The 22,816-nt window shown below is 33.7% G+C and overlaps 2 protein-coding genes across 2 annotated transcripts in view; one reads left to right on the top strand and one right to left on the bottom strand.

The window, feature by feature from the left end:
• Nucleotides 1-1,121: 1,121 nt before the first annotated feature.
• On the bottom strand, nt 1,122-6,563 carry ddx59 (DEAD (Asp-Glu-Ala-Asp) box polypeptide 59). Its single transcript, XM_067398708.1, has 7 exons — nt 5,700-6,563; nt 3,535-3,717; nt 3,363-3,452; nt 3,028-3,279; nt 1,778-1,930; nt 1,501-1,629; nt 1,122-1,422 (listed from the first exon to the last, which is right to left on the bottom strand). The coding sequence occupies exons 1-7, from the start codon at nt 6,432-6,434 to the stop codon at nt 1,153-1,155; spliced, it is 1,812 nt and encodes a 603-aa protein (XP_067254809.1). The 5' UTR covers nt 6,435-6,563; the 3' UTR covers nt 1,122-1,152.
• An 820-nt stretch (nt 6,564-7,383) lies between these two features.
• camsap2a (calmodulin regulated spectrin-associated protein family, member 2a) overlaps nt 7,384-22,816 on the top strand; it is a 45,016-nt gene continuing 29,583 nt past the window's right edge. The window contains exons 1-2 of the mRNA XM_067398707.1: nt 7,384-8,269; nt 15,843-16,102. Coding sequence (XP_067254808.1) covers nt 8,131-8,269; nt 15,843-16,102 — 399 coding nt within the window. The 5' untranslated portion in view covers nt 7,384-8,130. The remainder of the gene's footprint in view (nt 8,270-15,842; nt 16,103-22,816) is intronic.

Below are 22,816 nucleotides of genomic sequence, written 5' to 3'. Positions count from 1 at the left end.
TACAGTAAAAACAGTAATATTGTGAAATATTATTACAATTTAAAATAACTGTTTTCTATTTGAATTTGACAAAGTAATTTATTCCTGTGATGGCAAAGCTGAATTTTCAGCATCATTACTCCAGTCTTCAGTGTCACATGATCCTTCAGAAATCATTCTAATATGCTGATCTGCTGCTCAAGAAATATTTAATATTATCAATGTTGAAAACAGTTGTGTACTTTTTTTCAGGATTCCTTGATGAATAGAAAGTTCAAAAGAACAGCATTTATCTGAAATACAAAGCTTCTATAGCATTATACACTACCGTTCAAAAGTTTGGGGTCAGTAAGATTTTTTATTTTTTTGAAAAGAAATTAAAGAAATGAATACTTTTATTCAGCAAGGATGCATTAAATCAATCAAAAGTGGCAGTAAAGACATTTGTAATGTTACAAAAGATTAGATTTCAGATAAACACTGTTCTTTTGAACTTTCTATTCATCAAATAATCCTGAAAAAAAATATTGTACACAAATATTTTGTACAATTGTACACATTAAATGTTTATTGAGCAGCAGATCAGCATATTAGAATGATTTCTGAAGGATCATGTGACACTGAAGACTGGAGTAATGATGCTGAAAATTCAGCTTTGCATCACAGGAATAAATTACATTTTAAAATATTTTCAAATAGAAAAGAGTAATTTTAAATTGCAATAATATTTCACAATATTACTGTTTTTACTGTATTTTTAATTAAGTAAATGTAGCCTTAGTGAGCAGACGAAACTTCTTTTAAAAACATTTAAAATCTTACCGATCCCAAACTTTTGAGCGGTAGTGTATATACCTTAAATATAACAAATTCTCTGTAATTTATAAAATTTAATTTAATATCTAAACAATTTTTTTAAGATTTTAAAAAGTATTTCATACTATATGAAATACAGTATGATTTACTGTATGTGATACAGTAACCAAATAACAGGTTTTTACCATAGTATTTTTACATTCTTTTCCATTAACTTTACTAAGAATTTGATGTGATGTGATTATTGTGCATGTTATTATATAGCGGAAATAGTCAGAAGAGACATTTGCATCATTTATTGAAAACACACATTACAAAAGTTGCAACAAAACCTTTAACAATAAATATATTTGCTGGTTATTTCCTAGCAGCTCTTTTGTCATGCTTCCTGATGATGTCGATGAGGTTGCTCTTGGTTCCGATGACATCGTCCTCCTCTCCATGGTTGCTCCTCTGTTTGGCTCTCCTCTGCTGTTCGAACAGATGGGGTGAGTTGAGAAGTTGTGGCGGCAGTATGGAGCCGGTGGGCTTCACTCGGTTCACAATGTCCAGAAACAGCCGTTTGTTGTTGTTATTCATGAAGGTGATGGCGGTGCCTCTGTGGCCCAGTCTACCAGCTCGACCAATCTAAAAGGTTCAAACATAGTGTATCATTAAAGAAATGAGCCTTCAATGTTTAAGTGTTTTATATAAAACACTTCATACCTGATGAACATATTCATCCATGTTAGCTGGCATGTCAAAGTTCACTACCAGCTTAACATTGACCAGGTCCAGCCCTCTTCCAAGAATGCCAGTACTGATTACTACTTCAAACTGACCCTCAAGTAGACCCTACAAAACACCAACATGTGGGAAAAGACGGAGAAGCAGTTTGGCTCTGGGAAATGATTGAAATACTTAAATTGTTTGTGGGAAGTTCAATATAAATTGTACTTTTGGACATTTGTGGGCTGCTTTTAAAAAACATTTTTTGCATTACCTTCACAATTTTGTTGCGTTCCCACTGCGTCTTGTCCGAGTGGATGGCGACTGCGTTTAAGCCCATGACCTTTTGCACAGCTTCACACAGCAGATCGGCCCCAAGTTTGCAGTCTACAAATACAACCACCGGCGGCTGGTAGAGCTTTCTGTCCTGTGAATGCACAAAAAGCCATAATTTAGATAATATCCTACTAAAGCAAACCCAATAATCTAATATAAACGAAAATTATAGATGAAGTGGAAATTAAACAATGTACAAATATTAATAGTAAATAAAACAAAAATATAGCTTTCACTTTCTTTTTGTTTCTGCTGTAAAACATTTTTTGTTGAATTTACAGTAAAAAACAAAAAAGTTCTAATTCTAAAACTTAAAATTATGCCATTTCATATTTTTATGGACAATTATGCTAAAATATATTAAATTAATAAAATGTATTTATGTATTTATTTACTTTTTTACTTAATTTCACACTTATGTAGATTCATATTATTGATGGACAATTATTCTAAAATATTACGCATCATATTAATGTATTTATCTATGCATGTATTTATTAGTTTATTTAATTTCACATTTATACATTTATTTTTATCAATTATGCTATTTCATATTTTTGATGGACCATTCTAATATTAAATATAATATTAATAAAGAATTATTTATTCATATATTTAATTTCATATTTATCATTTATTATTATTCTAAAATATTAAATAATATAAATAAAGAATTGTATTTGTTCATTTCATATTTTTCAATTCATATTATTTATCAATTGTGTTATTTCATATTTATGAATTCATATTTATTAGTTGTTATACACTATGTCTCAATTATTCTAAAATACTACATATTATACTAATATATGTATGTATGTATTTATTTGAACAGCTTGCTGGGAATTTTTTGTCCACAGGTTGTGATTTATAAAATGCTCTCCTGCTTTGTGTCCCTGGTAAGCCGTTGCTACTTTTCCTGGAGCAAAGCCATTTGAGGACCCGCCCATTTCCTCTGGAGAGGAGGGTAAGACACAACGGCAAAGACTGCCCCACAGACTTCCACTGTAAGTGCATTTCTGTCAACAAGTCAGTCGACTCGACAGCAGGCAAATCTGTATAGCAAATCTGAATATTCTTTTTTTTACTCAAAATGTGATGCATTTCCACAGATGAATCATGCACAAAAACTTGCATCAAAAAAACAAGTGGGGTCAATTTTGAGTGTAGTTTCTATAGTAAACTTACATTTAAAATCTCAAAAAGCTTCTTTTTCTTTGACGGCTCCTCCACCCAGAGGACGATCTGCCGAACGTTGGCGCAGGGTTGGTTCTTCCGTCCAATGGTTATGCTCACAGGGTCACGGGTGAGACGAGCAGCTAGCTGTTCCGTTCCTGCAGGAATGGTGGCTGACGTCAACAGCGTCTGATGGTCTTCAGGGACGTGTTCCAAAATTTCAAGAACCTGTTGCTGGAATCCCATCTTCAGCATGGTATCTGCCTTTGAATGTTTGTGAGAATTATATTAATAATTACACTGATGGATGGATGGATGGATGGATGGATGGATGGATGGATGCTTACCTCATCAACCACAATGGCCCTGACATCATCCAGCCGTACAGCCTTCTGTTTCAGGATCTCAATGAGGCGTCCTGGAGTGGCTATTACAATCTGGACAAAGGAAGAATTGAACAAATAAGGTGTTGTGGATTCTGAACTGACAAACATTACCCTAAACTTTACCCAAAAGTACCTTGATCTTCTGCTTGAGTCGATGCAGCTGAGGAGGTAAAGGCATCCCACCCACCAGCAGGGCAGTTCTCATATTCGGCAGACCCATCACCAGCTCTTTCGTCTGCGTCTCTATCTGAATGGCCAGCTCTCTGGTCGGGGTCAGGATGAGACATGTGGGAGAAGATGGAGAAGCAGTCTGGCTCTGGGAAATGATCAAAATACATAAATTATTTGTGGGAAGTACAAATAACATGAAAAAAAAAAAAAAAAAAGGCACCAGGACATAAAAAACCTTAATTAGTATATTTTTTAATTTAAAAAAAGATTAAAAAGAAACTGAAAAATACTGTTTCATATATATATATATATATATATATATATATATATATATATAAAATGAAACAGTATTTCAAAAATAAAATAATTTCAAAAAATAAAATAAATGACAAAAATGTATTTTATATTATATATTTATTATTATATATAAATATAATAATAAATATATGTTAAATATATAATATAAAATATATTTTTGTCATTTATTTTATTTTTTAAACAAAAATAAGCACAAATTTTATTTGTTTTTACTTATTGACAATTTTATCATTTGTAACCTATTTTATCATGTCCAAATCTCACTTTATAGTAATTACACACAGGAAAAAAATAAATCTGGAAATTAATGACTTAATAAAAAAGTGAAACTCTAGTGAACATTTTTTATTTAACACATTAAATAAATAAATAAACTTGCCAAAGTAGAAAGACCTAAGGCAAATGTTTGCACCTAAAAATGAACCCTGATATGAAACGTTACTGTGACATTGCTGTCTGGGGAAATATGAGTTTTATATAACAATTGCCCTTATCTGAACTAAGCATTCTGGTGGTGAACTTTTCAGAGGAAGTGCACTGGAATTATAGACTGGTCAAAAATAGATCTGCTCTTATGAATTACTCATACTGGCGGTGCGCAGGAGAGAACTCACTATCTAGGGTAACAGCTGTTACCTTAAAAGAGTTTTCTATTTAAACAGGACGACCTGAGAGACAACACTCACACACAAAATTTCCATTATCTATCTATCACAATTGTGGGCTGCATATATCTAAATTGAATTTTCATAATTGATGAACTGTAACATTATTGCACTGAAATGAAACAATACTGAGCTAAATTGAGCTGAAAATGACACTATTACTGTACATACTATCTTCTGTAGAGCTGCTTTACAGCTGAAACTGAAAACTGAATGTGTTCAGTCATTTTACAAGATTAATACTGTAATTTTCCTGCTTATTAATGTGATGCTGCTTTGAATCAATCTGCACTGTTTAAAGGGTTAGTTCACCCAAAAATGAAATTCAGTCATTTATTACTCACCCTCATGTCATTCCAAACCTGTGAGACCTTCGTTCATTTTCAGAACACAAATTAAGATATTTTTGATGAAATCCAAGAGGTTTTTTATCCCAACAGCAACATAATTACCACATTCAAGATCCAGAAAAGTATTAAAGACGTCGTTAAAACAGTTCATGTGACTACAGTGGTTCAACCTTAATGTTATGAAGCGACGAGAATACTTTTTATGCGCAAAAACAAAACAAAAATAACGACGCTTCCGTGTTTACGTCCGAATGCCGACTCAGTATTGGCCGACGCTGTTCACATGAGCAGCATGACACATGCGCCCACTGTAGTCACGTTGACTATTTTAACAATGTACCTCTTTTCAGGTCATTAAATGTGGTAATTATGTTGCTTTCTATGGGGGATAAAAATAGGATTTCATCAAAAATATCTTAATTTGTGTTCCGAAGATGAACGAAGGTCTTATGAGTGTAGAACGACATAAGGGTGAGTAATTAATGACAGAAATTTCATTTTTGGGTGAACTAACCCTTTAAAGCACTATATAAATACTTAAAGAGACAGTTCACCAAAAAAAAAATTCTGTCATGATTTACTCATCCTCAAGTTGTTCCAAACCTGTATGAATTTCTTTCTTCTGCTAAACACAAAAGAAGATATTTTGAAGAATGTTGGTAACCAAACCGTTTCTGGTCCTTGCTGACTTCCATAGTATGGAAAAATAAAATAATATAGAAGTAAATGGGGACCAGCAATTCTTTGGTTACCAACATTCTTCAAAAAATATACAGTATCACTACAGTATTTACCTGGAGTGCATGCATTACCACTGGAAGAAGGAAGGCAACAGTCTTTCCAGAGCCCGTGTCTGCAGTGGCAATCACATCTCTGCCGGTTAAACCAACAGGAACCATCTGCATCTGGACGGGAGTGGGTGCCTCATAACCGGCCTTCTTCAGGTTGAGCCTGAGTGCTGTGGGAAAGTTACAGTGTTCGAACTCTATAATAGGCCTGCAGACCTCACTGCCAGCAGTCACTATAGCCAGCTCTGTTTGAACTCTCTTAATCTGCTCCTCGGTCAGTTCAGATATGAAACTATCCTCCTTGTAAGAGTAACTTTCAGTGTTTGACGCATTAGAGGTCTTTGCACCCTCCTGAGGATCTTTAGAAAAGACCTTCTCGCCAAAGCCCAAGCACATTTTAGCTAGATGACTGGCTTTACACTCCAGGCTGCAGACATCATTGTCTGTTTTATCGCAGATGTATTCTCCATATCGACCGCACATGACGCACACAGGTTCTCCCGGCTCTGGCCATCTCTGGTTCTTCTTGAAGGACTTCACTGGTTCCTCCTCTTCATCTGGTTCTTCAGTCTCTGTCTGATCGGGTTCCTCCTCTGTTTCAGTGTTCCCAGTCTCGTTTGGAGGACAGATGTCAGATGGAGGTGTGGAAACGGTGTCTTCGGGTGTCGGTTTGCTTCTCTTGGGGTTCTGCTGATGGGACTCAGGGGCTCTCTTGAGCTTTAGCGATCTCGGCATAAACATTTTCTGCCCGCATTCACCACACAGATACGAACTAAAACAAAACAAAAGAAAAACGATGATTATATATCTTTTGGAAACGCTTTATTTCAGAGAACTCAAAATATTTGGACTGAGTCGCTTCTAAAAAAAAAAAAAGTCGCTTAGATGTGACGTCATATAAACAACCGTCAAGCTGGACATTGTAGTTTTTTAAGTTTTTTTTTTTTTTTAGCTTTTTAGATTAAAGAATTTCAATATTATTATACGTTATGTGGATGTATAATACGTTAGTATTATACTTATTATATCAGTTCATAATATATAATTTAAATATTATGATTTCTATACACCATATATTTATGTTTATCTTCATGTATATTTTACAAGATTTAAAGGTCAGTGAAATTATTATAAAACAGAATTTTAGATTTATGAAATTCAGAAAGTATTATACTAAAGTTTTAATGAATGAAATACGACAGCATTGTACTTATTATAACTGCTTATAAATAATAATAATAATAATAATAATAGTTTTATATAATAATTTATTACATCAGTTAATAATATATAAAATTAAAAATATATTAAAATTTAACTTAAAAGCATATATGTCACGTATAAAAGTTCATGCATATTCAGCAAGACTTGAAGGTCAATATGATAATTATTTTACTTTATTGAAAAATATTTGTGAAATTCACCTGGGTCATGTATTATATTGTTTTGTGTTTATTAATGGAATTTGACATTATTGCACTAATTACATCTGCTTATAATAAATAATAATAATAATTATTATTATTATTTCACAATAAAAAAGCCATATGTTTTGAATTTGTATATATCTGTGTATATGTAGGCCAACAGAATATTGAAGAACAAAGGGTCACTAAAATAATCATTTTATTATGAATTATATATTTTAGATGGGTCAGCAGTAGACTCGAGGTGGATATTGTATTTTCATCTAGGCCTACTATTTATTTATTTATTTAACCAAATTGTGAATTTCTCCATATAAATATGAAGAATACAGTTTCACTAATGCAATGTTAATGACTTACGACACATCGCACGCTTTTACTATTAATTAAATACAATAAATTGCATAACGAATTATGTAAAAAATATGTTCTGATTTTATTTATGTGTGTGTATAGAGCATATTAATAATATCTATGTTATAAAATGTCACTGGATGGATCCCATTTCTAGCACAGTCCTCCCAATTTCTGCCAGTTTTGGATTGTTGGCGTGTTGGGCGGAGCGCGCATGCGCAGATGGCTCACTCTCACACACTGCTGCAGGGAGACCGCAGGACGCTGGATGAATAGAGGGAGAATAACCGTAAATATCCAGATGGGAATATGTGGTCAGAGCATGGCGAGGTCCTAAAGAAGACAAAGACTTTTTAGATAGCTCTTTTAAATCGAAACATGAGGGATTATTAAGGAGAAAAACAGCCGAAATTCAAATGGGGTACCAGAATGGATGAAGCTGTATGGGCAGAACCCCACTTTTATTACCGGATCGGAGCGAATTTGATGTGAAAATAAGCCCAACCGAGGGTTTGAACAGCGATATGACACATGTATGTTACAAAATCTGATATATATGTGAGAGATAAAAAGCAAAAAGTCAGATTTGATGCATTGAATTCCTTCGGAGAGATGTCATCGTTGTAAGTACTGGATGTGACACTGCAGCTGTGAATATGGGAGATCTGACCGACTCCAGGGATCCGAAAAAGACTTTCATTGTTCCTGCCATCAAGTCTTTTGAACATTATGATTTTAATAGAGCTAAAATCAGAGCAAGCCTCACATGGCTGGTGGCCAAAGCCTTTGGTACAGGTAGGTGGCGTGCTTCTCTTTCTCCACCATCATCTTTGTCTCTTGATTTGATTGCCAATGTGTTGCTTTGAATACATTTGATATCAAATTAAAATAAAACCATATTTTAACTATGAATGCATATTATGATGTAATATTCAGAGTGTTAATGATTGCATTTTACTCATGCAGTGAGTCTGACAGGATTTTGTATTATATTACATAATATTAATATTCAACAATTGCTATATATAATTTTAGACTGTTTCATAAATAGCTGTTGTTTATTCATTTTATCCAGTACTTATGGTGTAATGTAAACAAAACAAGTTCTGCCATGCCTTTTTTAATATGTAAAATGGTTAGCTTGTAAATGTCATGGTATATGAATATGCTAATTGTTCAGTACTGTGGTATTATGTACTGTTGACAGAATCATTATTAAACATGATACACTTTATGCAACATATTCACAATATTTTTGTTTGTATATATAAAACATGGTCATGTGATGGCCTTTCTTTATCTGTAAACTCAAACCCTTATGAAAAAGAAGTACACTTTAGCATACTTTTCTAAAAAGAGCACTTATTACAGAAGTAACCTACTTTAAAAGAATATACTTAAGTGCCAACTTAATTTAATGTTTCCAGGCACTTAACTGAATGTTATTTTATGTAAATGTATTATAGTTTAAATTTATATTACATTTAATTAGTTGAACTTGTTGAATTAGTTGAGTTTTTTTTTTTACCCACTTAAGTAGGACTTAAGTACATCTTCGTCCTCTAATTTCACAGACAAGGCTTAAGCCTAGTCCCAGACTAAAATGTATGTTTTACCTGTCTACAGGCATAAATGTTTTGTCTCAAGATGCACACTAGTAATGTTTTTTTCTTTCTTTCCTTTTTTCTAAGGTACATTTATAAAAGGTACTTAAATGTCCTAATTGAATTAAGGCCTAATCCTGGCTTAATCTAAACCCTGTCTGTGAAACCGGGCCTATAAGTGTAATTTCATAAATACTTCTTTGTTTTTTGAAATATAGTTAAAGTGTACTGCTGCTGAATGTACCAACAATAATTTAAGTAAATTAAAATATACTTTGATGTCATTTCTATTGAGAATTGTATGTCATTTATTTAACCCTCTGGTGCTGCCCGTGTGGCGGTCAAAAACGAGGTTTTTTATTTCAGTGAAATGAATGTTCTGTATTTTAGTTCAATCATTTTTTTATTTAATATTTTGTATTTTAATGGATTTTATGGTACTATGTTATATTTATGAAACCGTTGTGATGCATTTAAAATTTCCAACTTAAATTGTCGTAAATCTTGAATGCTTTGGAGCACACACTTAAGTTTGGTCTCTTTTTAAAGAAGACAACGCAGATTTTTTCTAAAAGTTAAAAAAGTGCAACTGAAAAAACTAAGTTTAAATGTATTATTATGAAAAATGCACAAAAATACTATTTTAAAATTTTATAGGAAATATATATTTTCCATAACATGTTTTACTCTTAAACTGTGAGAAAATCAAAGCCATAAATCTAAACCAGTTGTTTTCTAAATTTGATGTTGATATTGGGATTGAGCTTTTAGTAAGATTTTGTTTAGGTGCAGTGCCACTAGATGAAATTCGTCTCACATTCATTTCCAATGTGGTCATTTTCGACTGCAAACAGTACAAGTGTGACTGTTTTTCAGGACCATTTAACCTTTTCAAATCATGTCCATGATTTTTTTTTTTTTGTGTGTGTGTGTGTTCACATAGCATGTGCAAAAACCTTTGCCAAGTTTCGTACAAAAACGTAAACGTAAAACAAAAACATACAATTTTTCAGTCAAAAATGACTGAAGAGTACCATAGCGTTAAATATATTTGCAATTACACATTTGCAATTGTGAAGTTGCAATTTAGTGCATTTAAAATAAAATAACTTTAAATGTAATATTGAATAAACACCACAGTTAATCAAGTACTTTACATGTACTTTAGTATTTAGTATACTAACCCTAGCACAATTATTTAAAATGTACTTTAAAACGTATAATTTGACATTATTACAAAGTGCACTTTTTAGAAATGCGCTTAAGTGTGTTAAGAAACATAGTCATGAAAGTGTACTTTTTAAGTTCACTTAAGTGGCTTTTTCATCAATATTATATCATCTGCAAGCACATTTTCTTTAAATACTTTTAAGATTTGAAGTACACTACAAATGCACATCCAATACAATTAATCACACTTCTTTGTCACAAGGTAATTGACTTTCAGTGCAACTTGATATCAAAATATCAGTCAGAGAATACAAAAAACAAAATGTGATAGATGAGCCACAGAGTTCAAAAGTGTTCATTGACATTGTGGTGAAAATTATGACAGAATGTCAGCTTATGGTTGGTCACTTTGTGTGCTGAATTTGACCATATGATGCTCATAAATGAAGTTTCATGTTCATATTCAGTCAGACCAGTACAAGCTCGATATCTAGTTTGACAGATTGACGTCCATGTTTATTCGCTATCTAGTCACTGAGCTCAGCTGTATGTTTGGTTTAACAGTGCAGACCCATTGTGATTGGCTAACTGATGTAACCACCGGCCATCTGGTCTCCTTTAGGTCTTCTCATTAAAATGCGCAGTCAGGTCTTCAGGCCCATGTCAGAGTGGTTATTGTTTAGCATCTCTGATTTAAAGTGACCTTAAATTTAAAGAACAAGACACTGAACTCCAGGGTGAGGGTGTGGAAATGTTCAGTAGTTTGATTGACAGGCCTTATTGACCTGCTTGTTGACTTGTCTTGAGGTGTAGCCTTAGGACAGATGATAGTGCGACTGATAAAAGGCTACATTTCTCCATACAAAGAATGATTTAATCAACGCATTTCAGACCGCAAATGTAATATTTAAAAACATAATGTGCCAGGGCTTTAAACGAATATAAGTATGATGCTGCCAGACTAGTTAAAATGAAATTCAAGCAGTTGTTTGGATGAACAGAGAGTGGTCAGCTTTAAGTCCATAAAAGCTTTTCCATTGATCCATTTTGGTCAGTTGGGACAGATGGAGATAATGAATTGGTCATTTAATGGCATGCACTCTGAATCTCTTTCTTGATTGCATATTGGTTACTGAAAACTGAATGGTTTATAACTTGTTTATTGTGAAAACTTCACTGACAGCTCCCATTCAAACAGAGAGCTGACACATCACAAACACACTGTATAAAAGGCACAGCTGAATGACACTCTTATTGTAGTGGTGTTTATGTGAATAATGTGAAAAGTTAATTAAACTGTTTATTAAATTATAATTTAAAATGATAAATGATTAAAACATGATATATTTTGTACATTTTAATAAATAAATAAACACAATCTAATAATTTGCAGTTTAGGCCTGGCTTTCAATTACACAGTAACGCTGAATGGCTATAATTACTCACTTTATACCCCTAATAAAACAAACAAACAAAAAAAAATCGTTTTAATAGTGGCGTCAGTATCAGTATCAGTGACCTTTATTCATAGAACTTAGTAAAAAGATGCCATTAAAAAAAATTAAATACTGTCTTTATGTTGTTTCCACATTCATTTACAGATTCAGTGTAAAATATATTTTTGATAACAAAGTGGGATTAATCATGAAATCTGTATGATTATTTAGATTTTTTTTTTTATCGGTTGACAGTACGATATATACATATATTATAAATAAAAATATATTAAATATTTTTTGTCAGATTTGCCCAGACCTACTGTGTATGCGATTTATTTTCAGAGGCAAAAGTCATATGCAAAATATTCAAATTTAATTTAAAAAATGTATTTCGACTCACAATTTTTTATGTGTTATCTTGCTGTATTTATGTACTTAAAAAATTTACAATAATCACTGTTTTTACAATATATTGTAATAAATGAAAATATTTTTTCACTAATGCATCAATACATCAACAATACATCACAAAAAAACAGCAATTTTTGCCTAAACATAAAAAAAAAAAAATTGGTTTTCATGTTTTTCATCAAAAATGCCACGCAAAGACGTTGCTTGCGACAACACAAATGAATCTGATTCACTTTTAAACAAGTTCACAGATGTAACCAAATGAATCAGACTCACAGAAATTAAAGGGATAGTTCACCCAAAAATGAAAATCATCTCACCTCAAGCCATCCAAGGTGTTTGTGACTTTCTTCTGTCAGACGAATACAGTCGGAGATATATTTAAAAATATCCTGGCTCTTTTAAGCTTTATAATGGTAGTGAATGGGATGTGTGATTTTGAAGCCAAAAAAACTGCTTCATCCATCATAAAAGTAATCCATATGACTCCAGGGGGTTAATAAATGCCTTCTAAAGCAAAGCAATGCATTTTTGCATGAAAAATATCCATATTTAAAACTTTATTAACCATAATATCTAGCTTCGGGAAGATGGCCGTACGCATTGATTTACACCAAAAGATTATATCAAATTATCTTATTATCTTATATCAAAATCTGTCATTTCTCTTTAAAATGGTCATTTTAGACTTCTAATTTGTGACCGGTGTTTTGTTTTTCTCCATCCTTTGTGCTTCCACGTTCTTCATGCGTCAGGTCAGAGGTCAGTCTTCCACTGCAAATCGATGCATACAGTCGTCTGCTGGAAGCTAGTTATTATAGATAATAATGTTTTAAATGGATATTTTTCTTACAAAAACCCATCGCTTCGCTTCAGAAGGATGATGTGGATGCGCTTTTTTGGGCTTGAAAATCAGGTCCCCACTTCACAACCATTATAAAACTTGGAAGAAACAGGATATTTTTAAATCTATGTTTGTCTGAAAGAAGATAGTCATATACACCTAGGATGTTTTTAGGGTGAGTAAATCATGTGTTTAAAAGTGTTTTAAAATCATTGGAATATTTACAGTATTGCTTAATTGTATATTGCCTGCTAAATCATTGTGAATATATCATGATTATTGGACATATTGTTCATCTTTGAAGAGCAGAATATAACACCTGTGTAGTTCCTCTCTCCCCTTCTGTGTTTCTCCATCTGTCTTTGATGAGGCTCGTGAGGAGCTCCTGCTACATACGTATGGCAGGGGAATCGATCAGCCTCCCTATTGTTGCCATGCCAACTGCGTTCTGGCAGTCATATTTTTGACAAACATTGTTAACGCCTTGTGGCTCTGATACCATCAGTGAAATGTTTGATGTATTGTTTTATGATATAAACCCATTTTAAAACCTTTCATGAAAGCTATTAAGTAACATTTAATGTAGTTTCCTTTTTTACGTATTGTCCATTTCTCGAATGAAGACATTCATTCATACGGAGTGGTTCACATATGTTTTATCATTATACCACAATCAGGGTTAACGCAGTAAATTGAAACCATGTGCAGGTAATAAGGATGTGTAAGGACGCAAGCGTTCTCTCAAACTCTCACCCGTCTCCATAAATAGCTAAACATCTCGGTTCTCCATGGATACGGTGACCTCATTCGGATCTGTGAACCCATTTATTCTGTCAGCGTGTTAACTCATGATAATTATATTTTTGATATTGTAGCTGTATGGTAGACACCGTCTCACTTCTTTTAAGGGCTTTCTCCTTTTCCTCATCACCCCGGGTGAGAGTAAATTACACTTGCACTGAGGATCGGAAAACACCAAGCCGAGTTTTAGCTATATTTAGCTGTTCCGAAGATGAAAAGTACTTTGATCTTTGAAATTCAGAAGAAAATCTCGGCGACTCAGCTGTCTGCTATGATATAACAGAGTGAAGGTGTCTTAATATGTGTAGAAAGTATTATTAATCAATTTTACCATCTTTTTTTGTAATTTTTGTGATCAAAATGTCAAATTTTGTGGTGGTACTTTCCAGAATTTTATGCAATGTTTAAATCTATATATATATATAGATACCAAATTTACCATATTTATGTATTGTAAAATAGTCATGTGTCAGAAAAAGATAATGTTTAATAATAAATAAATAATGTCTTTTTTTCTGTCTTGCCAAATTTGGGTGCAAAATTGATTTTAAAAAAAAAGTTATTTTTGACATTTTATTTTTATTTTTGTTATTAGTTTTATTCATGTTTCTTTATTAAACAAATTTGTCAATAACTTAAAGTAGTACTGTTCTTTTTTTTTAATTATTTTGCAGTTAAATGGCGAATAATGCAGGTTTGCCAAAAATCTGGAGGGACTGATTCAATATAATGATTATTGTGTAATTAGGTTTAAATACCAATGCTGATAAGCTGATAATTATTTTTACATTATGGCCAATAACAGATAAATAGCCGATTAATATATTCTATATACTATACTGTAGAATTAATCATTTTAAATGCTAAAAGTGAATTTTGTGACTTTTTTTTTCCATTCATACATGTTTCTTTATTAACAAATTTGTCAATAACTTCAAGTAGTACTGTGCTTTTTGCAATTATTTTGCTGCTAAATAGCAAATAATGCAGGTTTGCCAAAAAATTAGTTGATTTTCTGTTGTTCCACAATCACAGAATCGCCAAAAAACTGGAGGGACTGATTAATATGATGAACATTATATATTTAGCATTAAATACCAATGCTGATAAGCCGATAATTATTTTTATGTTATGGGTGATAAAAAAAGAGGATAAATACCTGCTATTACAATTCTATACTGTTTTGTCTAAATAAAAAAAAATAAAAAATAAAAAAAATATTTGTTAATACTAAAAGTGAATTTAGGCACAACACAACAGTATGAAAATGAATATTCATTTTGAGATTTGCTGAAGATTTAACATTTAACTGTTATTAAATTGTTACTGTTTTTAAAGACAAACTGAGTGTTAAGGCCTTGATATACTTCAAGTGAAATCAAAGAATGAACTGGTGTGACATAATTTTGAACAAAATCATCAAGTTTTATCGGTATTTGTTTCGGGAGTTTGAAACAGCTTTTCAAAGCAAAGTTTCTGGAAAATTTAGCTCCGGCTATTAAACACCTTTGTACTGCCATTGCTCCATGATGATTTGGTAATAGGTAGGTGTGGCTCTTTTGACGTGGAAATCCGGTTAATTTCTTCTGTTCAGTTTGTCGAGGTCAGCAAATAAAATCAATGAACGCACTGGAAAACTGCTTTATAGTTAAAAATTTAGTTGTAATTCTAATCTAAAGAGACACTGACACTGTTTCTTCAAGTTTAACACTGTAAAGCTGATTGCTTTAAAATATCTATTGTGTAAAGTGATATATAAATAAACCTGACGTGATTTACTGGAGTGCTGAATTGCAGAGCTGGTGCAAACATATTCACATCACTATAATCAGATGCTTTCTTAACTGCTGTCATTTTTTAACTGAATATTATTTTGTTATTGAGAGAAAAGCATCCAGCACATATTTACATATTCATCTAAATGCCGCTCTCAGCAGTGTGAGCGGTGCTGGGATGTTCGGTAACAGTACACCCCTGGTCACGTATTTTAAACTTCGTTTTCCCCATAAACAAAGAATGAAAAAAACCTTCGCTGTGAGTATATCGGGGGATTTAGATGGAAGCAATGTAACGGTGACTGTCGTTCTGTCATCTTGCAGACAATGTTCCAGAAGACCTGAACGAGCCCTTCTACAGGGACCAGTATGAGCAGGAGCACCTGAAGCCTCCTGTAGCCGGCCTGCTGCTGTCGGCTGAGCTGTACTGCCGAGCAGGAAGTCTGATTCTGAAGAGCGACGCCGTCAAACCTCTGCTGGGTCATGACGCCGTCATCCAGGCTCTGGCTCAGAAGGGCCTGTACGTCACCGACCAGGAGAGACTGGTGACCGAGAGAGACCTGCAAAAGAAACCCATTCTGATGGTGAGAGAACTCTTTTACGCACGTTTCACGATTTACGCTCTCTGATTTCTTTTTTGTGACATTTGGTATTCCCGGATATTATGCTTAAAGGAACACTCCACTTTTTTTGAAAATAGGCTCATTTTCCATCTCCCCTAGAGTTAAACAGTTGAGTTTTACCATTTTCGAATCCATTCAGCCGATCTCCGGTTCTGGCGGTACTACTTTTAGCATAGCTTAGCATAGTTCATTGAATCTGATTAGACCGTTAGCATCGTGCTTAAAAATGACCAAAGATATTTTTCCTATTTAAAACTTGACTCTTCTGTAGTTAAATCGTGTATTAAATCGTAAGACCGACGGAAAATGAAAAGTTGCGATTTTCTAGGCTGATATGGCTAGGAACTATACTCTCATTCAGGCGTAATAATCAAGGAACTTGATTATCTACAGCCTAGAAAATCGCAACTTTTTATTTTCCGTCGGTCTTAGTACATGATTTAACTACAGAAGAGTCAAGTTTTAAATAGGAAAAATATCAAAACTCTTTGGTCATTTTTAAGCGCGATGCTAACGGTCTAATCAGATTCAATGAACTATGCTAAGCTATGCTAAAAGTGGTACCGCCAGAACCGGAGATCGGCTGAATGGATTCGAAAACGGTTAAACTCAACTGTTTAACTTTAGGGGAGATGGAAAATGAGCCTATTTTCAAAAAAAGTGGAGTGTTCCTTTAAATAGCAAAAAAATCGATCAGATTTTTTGACAATCAATTCAGGCCACAATTTGTTACATATCCGACTGATGTCTATTTCAGAAAAATACAATACAATAACAACTCTTTAAGTGAGCTTTAGATGAAGGTATTCTAAATAATGGCCGCTACTCGATATGATACAGAATGAGATATCTCGCCTCCCTAGGAAATACATCACATTACAGAAGTAAAATGTGTTGTTTCATGTTGTCTGTGAACCAAAGCAGCTTTTGAAAGGCCCAGAATGTGGTTGGGATAGACAACTCATAATTCTCTCTCTGTTTTATGTCTTTTATGTTGTCACATTGTTTAATTGAAGACGTATTTCATGCTCATAGCATCTGCTTTAAAGATATAAAGAGTGCTGTTGTTGTGTGAGTGACTTCCTGTTGATATTTAATTACCGCACCGCTGTTTGTAGTGCCTCTGGCTTCCTCAACCTCAACGGAGCACATATCATCGCAAACAATCTCTTCGCTGCGTGAATAACGATTTTGCATAGTGCCAATAATGATTCTAGTTACTGTATTTTGTGCTCCCTGTGACGAATTGATTATTTTTATTATATTAAATGATCACGTTGCTCTGCTGATAGTTATTTCTCTACAATTTAGAGACCCAGAGCTATTGTTTTCACATGTAGCCGAACGCATCGCTGCGCTCATTGATTCAGGCCTGTGTAGCTTGATCTCTTCTACGAACCAATGAATGTTTCAGCACCTTGAACTCAGAGCCCACAAATCCTCATTAGCGTCAGAAAGCCGTCCATCTGTCTGCTGTTCTACACTAGCTCTGCTATAGTAAGCCGCCTGACTACAAGATCTGTCACTCTTCCCGTGCTCAACTTTAACCTGTTTAGCCTCAAGCTTCTGGGTTGTTTGGCTGTGGCTTTATGGCGGTCCTGTTTTAAGAAAATACTGCAGTCATTACATCGTAATCTGAGTGTAGAAATGTTTATGCTTCCGTTGGGTTGTTATTGCTAGAAGTAGACTCACTGAGGTGTCGGTAAAGGACCAAATCTCGATTTCTTAGCTGCATTTTGGCTTTTCAACTAATAACCCTGAAGTTAAACCCTAGATTATGTTGGAGCTTTGGCACGGCAATTGGTGCTAATGTAGGTTACTTGGGTTTGGGTCTGGCTTGTGAATTTTATAAATAAAATAGCCTCACAAAAACCTGCATCACTGAAAATGATGGATTGTATTGGCCTATATTAGTGTTTTTAAATTATGTCTGCCAGTTTTTATTCTTTTTTTTTTTATATATTTTTGTTTTGTAAGTAGCAAACAGTTAATGTAAAAAAATGGATTTAATAATTGATGAAACTGACAGTTATTGAACTGAAATGAAACAACACTGAACTAAAGTGAGCTGAATATTGACACGACTGTCTTCTGTAGAGCTGCTTTACAGCTGAAATTGAATCCATTTCTTAACTGATGAATTTTACAAAAATAACGATGTAATTTTCCATGTTTATTAAAGGGTTAGTTCACACAAAAATGAAAATTCTGTCATTTATTTCTCACCCTCATGTTGTTCTACAGCCGTAAGACCTTTGTTCATCTTCAGAACACAAATTAAGATATTTTTGATGAAATCCGATGGCTCAGCGAGGCCTCTATTGAGAGCAATGCCACTGAACCTCTCAAGGTCCATAAAGGTACGAAAAACATATTTAAATCAGTTCATGTGAGTTCAGTGGTTCTACTTTTACTATTATAAAGTGAAAAAAAAAAAAAAGAAAAAAAATTTTTTCAACAATATCTAGTGATGGCCAATTTCAAAACACTGCTTCAGAGCTTTACGAATCGAATCAGTGAATCGGAGCACCAAAGTCACGTGATTTCAGCAGTTTAGCTGCTAGAAAGGAGAATGGAATCACTAATTCGAAACAAAAGATTCATAAAGCTCCAAAGCAGTGTTTTGAAATCGGCCCATATAGATATTGTTGAAAAGTCGTTATTTTGTTTTTTGGTGCACAAAAAGTATTCTCGTCGCTTTATAATATTGAGATTGAACCACTGAACTCACATGAACTGATTTAAATATGTTTTCAGTAGCTTTATGGATATTGAGAAGTTCGGTGGCTTTGCTCTCAATAGTGGCCTAACTGAGCCATTGGATTTCATCAAAAATATCTTAATTTGTGTTCCAAAGATGAACGAAGGTGTTACGGGTGAGGAACAACATGATGGGTGAGTAATAAATGATATTATTTTCATTTTTGGGTGAACTAACCCTTTAATGTGAAGCTGCTTTGAAACAATCTGTATTGCATAAAGCGTTATAGAAATATGACTTGACCTGACTGTTATTAGTAATGCAGCAAAAAAAAAAAAGATTTGTTTACCAAAACACCAATTTTAATTTGGAAAATAAAGTTTTGGTTATTAAATTTGGGTAACTAGGTGATCAATTAAACCAGTCTTTGTAAAGTTCTTTGAGAGGTGGCTTGTTGTCAATATTTAACCCTTGTGCGGTTTTCGGGGTCTTTTTGACCCGCAAATGATGTTTGCTCAAATTAAAAAAAATGTTCTGTTTGTCCAAATGGCATGAGACTTTGTATGGTGGTTAACACTTTCAAGATCTGCAAATAAAAATGTAATTTTGTGACAATATAATATATTTTTTAAAAACAAATGTAATTTTACTCTGTTTATTAATGTTTTTCTCAACATATCTTTTAAATTTATATAAATAAAAAAAAAAAAAAAATTTGAAATAGGTTTTTATGCATGAACAGCTTTTTATGTAAAATTCACTTTATAAAAGGCCCAGATTTCTAACTTTCATTCATGGGGATAACATGGATAATTTGACATGGTTTAGTGTAAGATTTTTGCCCATCTTTTGAAAAATGCAGTTTTAAAAGTAAAAAAAACTATTACTTTTAAGATGGCTGCAGAGCTCCACTATTTGCTATGTGCTATTTGAATGACTGAAAGACTTCTTTTCACAAGTTTTTTTTCAGTTGGATTCATATCTAAATGTTATGAAATAACAATTATAACAATAAAAATTACTTTGTCAAAGTTTAGCATTTTTTGTGCAGGGTAAAATCAGTTTTTCAATAATAATTTTATAATAAAAATAATAAAATAATAAAAAATATATATATTTTTGTGAGCGTGTGTGTGTGTGAGCATGTCCATTTTGTATTGGGGATGTTGTTTGCATTTTTGGAAGTGTGCCACTTCATTTCTGTCTGTTTTGTGTTGTGCGTTGTTTCTGATTCTGAGAATGGATTTTGTCCAGTTTCTAAGTGGGGTCTCTGTGGGTTACATTATTGATGATATTATTGAAAAACTGATTTTTTTAGTACAAAAAATGCTAAACTTTGACGAAAAGTAATTTTTATTGTTATAATTGTGATTTCATAGCATTTAGATATGAATCCAACTGAAAAAAAACTTGTGAAAAGAAGTCTTTCAGTCATTCAAATAGCACATAGCAAATAGTGGAGCTCTGCAGCCATCTACTGGTAAAAATTTTTGTTTTTTTACTTTTATAACTGCATTTTGCAAAAGATGGGCAAAAATCTTACACTAAACCATGTCAAATTTTCCATGTTATCCCCATGAATGAAAGTTAGAAATCTGGGCCTTTTATAAAGTCAATTTTACATAAAAAGCTGCTTTTGCATTAAAACTTTCATTTTAAATTTATTTATATAAATTTAAGAGATATCACAAATCCTCCAAAAACTGCACAAATGTTGAGTAAAAACATTAAAATTACATTGGTTTTTAAAAAAATATATTATATTGTTACAAAATTGAATCTCCAGAGACCCCGAAGACCACGAGTGTAGTCCCTTAAACAAAGACTTTACATATTGCTACTCTTAGCATCATTTTTGGTCACAGTAATATGCGTCCACACTGCTAACATTACCTGTTGTAGCTTTTCCACATTGTGTGCATGAAACAGACGCTGAACACAGTCAAAACCATCTGAGAAGTATTATTTATTAAACATCACTGTTTCGGTCAGTGATTTTAGCACTGTTTCGAAAATTCATACTTTCGGTTGGTGAAATTTTGGTGCATGTCTAATATTATTGTTGTTCTTATGTTGATTTAAATTTGCATACATTTAGCACACAGGAAGTTATATTAATTATATCAGTAACTGGTTAACAGTAAGACTTATTCATTCACTAAAAATGCTAGATTTAGAGATCATCTCTCTTTTGGGGTGAAGGTGATAGGACACTGCTTTCTTTTTGATGACAGAGTGCTGCTGTTTTTCAGAAACTTCCACACACATTAATAAGTTTTGACTGCACCGACTGAACGACTGCGGCGGTTTACCATCAATAATTCAGCGGGGCTTCTATTTTGGATGTGAGAGGCAAATCCTGTCAGTGTTTTGTGAGGTGATCAGAGTTTCATCTGCTTGTGCATTGAAATGTTCTTGAAAGTAAAAGGGCTTTGTCATACACTTTATTTTATTTAAATCTGCATGCAAGGATTTAAAAGTTTAGTTCACACAAAAATTTAAATTCTGTCATCAGTTACTCACATTCACGTGTTTCAAACTAGGGGTCCGTGATTTGGCATAAAAAATATCTTATCACGATTTTTTTTTTTTTTAATCACGATTCACAGTACAGCCAAACAAATGTAGCCTAAACTAATGTAAAAAATGTAGCCTTACAAGATAACAAAATATAAAAGAAAAAAGAATGAAACACTATTTAGGCCAGAGTACAGGTGGGTGAAGATGAAAATCTTAAATATTATTAAAAATAAGAGCAAAGATGCACATTACAAATACAATATAATATACAAATGAAATAAACAGTGCTTTATTTTTTCACAGTAGGTGTATTTAATGCGGCACGGTGGCTCAGTGGTTAGCGCTGTTGCCTCACAGCAAGGTCCCCAGTTCAAGTCACGGCTGAGCCAGGAGTTCCTTATGTTTTCCCCGTGTCAGTGTTTCCTCCAGGTACTCCAGTTTCCAAAACCCATGTCCAAAGACATGCAAGTTAGGTGAATTGGACAGTCACAGTTGTTTGTGTGTGAGAGCCCTGTGATGGACTGGCCATCTATCCAGGGTGCTTTCCACTGCCTCTGGCCTAGGAAACTGGGATAGGCTCCAGCTCTATGACCTAGAAGGTCGCATAAGGGTAGGGACACACCAAACCGATGCCAAAGAACTAGCACTGATAAAAGCTGACTATGTTGTCGCCTGCATCAGGAATACACGGGGAAACGGTACTCGGCAGGTGCTTAAAAACGGTCCGGCGTTGCCCAACAGCCGATCTTCTGCTTGGTGTGTCCCTGGCTTAAGGAATAAAGAGAGAGAAAGACAGGCATATTTAATAGTATTATTCAAGTAAGAAATTGAATATACAGATGTAAAAGTAACTTCACTGTACATATTATATATACACTGATTCTCACGTGGTAAAGACGCGAAAGACAAATTAGTTTAGTTTAGACAGGCTAGTGTGTGTGCGTGTGAGAAAAGTGAGAAAAGTTTCTGAGTGTTCGCACTAGAGTTGTCAAAAGTACCGACTTCGGTACGTAGTCGGTACTGAAATTTTAAAAACGTGACGCTTTGAGCACTGTTGAGTGGATTTGTAAACATCTCTGATTGGCCATTGTTTTCAAGGCTCATCGGATATGTCTGTGATTGGCTTCAATTATCAACGCTGTAAAAACGTTGTAAATAGTCATCAATAAATCTCTTCACTAAGCGCTTATACAGATACACACAGGAGCGTTTGAAAGCAGGCGTCTTATCGCGGATCGGTCCACTGTTAGACGCCTGCTTTCAATCGCTCGCGCTCCCACTTTCAAAACGCTTTCAAATTCAAACACTTCCGTGTGCTTTCAAAAGCTCCCGTGCTTTGATCATGGTAGCCAATCACAGGCATATCCGATGAGCGCGTCAACACAACGGCCAATCAGAGATGTTTACGAATCCGCTCAACAGCGCTCAAAGCGTCACATTTTTAAAATTTCAGT

Source organism: Chanodichthys erythropterus, chromosome 10 (assembly GCF_024489055.1).
Source record: "Chanodichthys erythropterus isolate Z2021 chromosome 10, ASM2448905v1, whole genome shotgun sequence".
Classification (NCBI taxonomy): domain Eukaryota; kingdom Metazoa; phylum Chordata; class Actinopteri; order Cypriniformes; family Xenocyprididae; genus Chanodichthys; species Chanodichthys erythropterus.
This window is presented reverse-complemented; position numbering and strand designations above follow the sequence as displayed.

What these genes read in the sequence shown, in the direction of transcription:
- ddx59 (XM_067398708.1), bottom strand. Translation starts at nt 6,434, where the DNA reads ATGTTTATGCCGAGATCGCTAAAGCTCAAGAGAGCCCCTGAGTCCCAT. An exon ending in TGGTAATGCATGCACTCCAG is followed by an intron (nt 3,718 to 5,699) that starts GTAAATACTGTA and finishes ATCATTTCCCAG; the next exon opens with AGCCAGACTGCTTCTCCATC. An exon ending in GACTCAAGCAGAAGATCAAG is followed by an intron (nt 3,453 to 3,534) that starts GTACTTTTGGGT and finishes TCCTTTGTCCAG; the next exon opens with ATTGTAATAGCCACTCCAGG.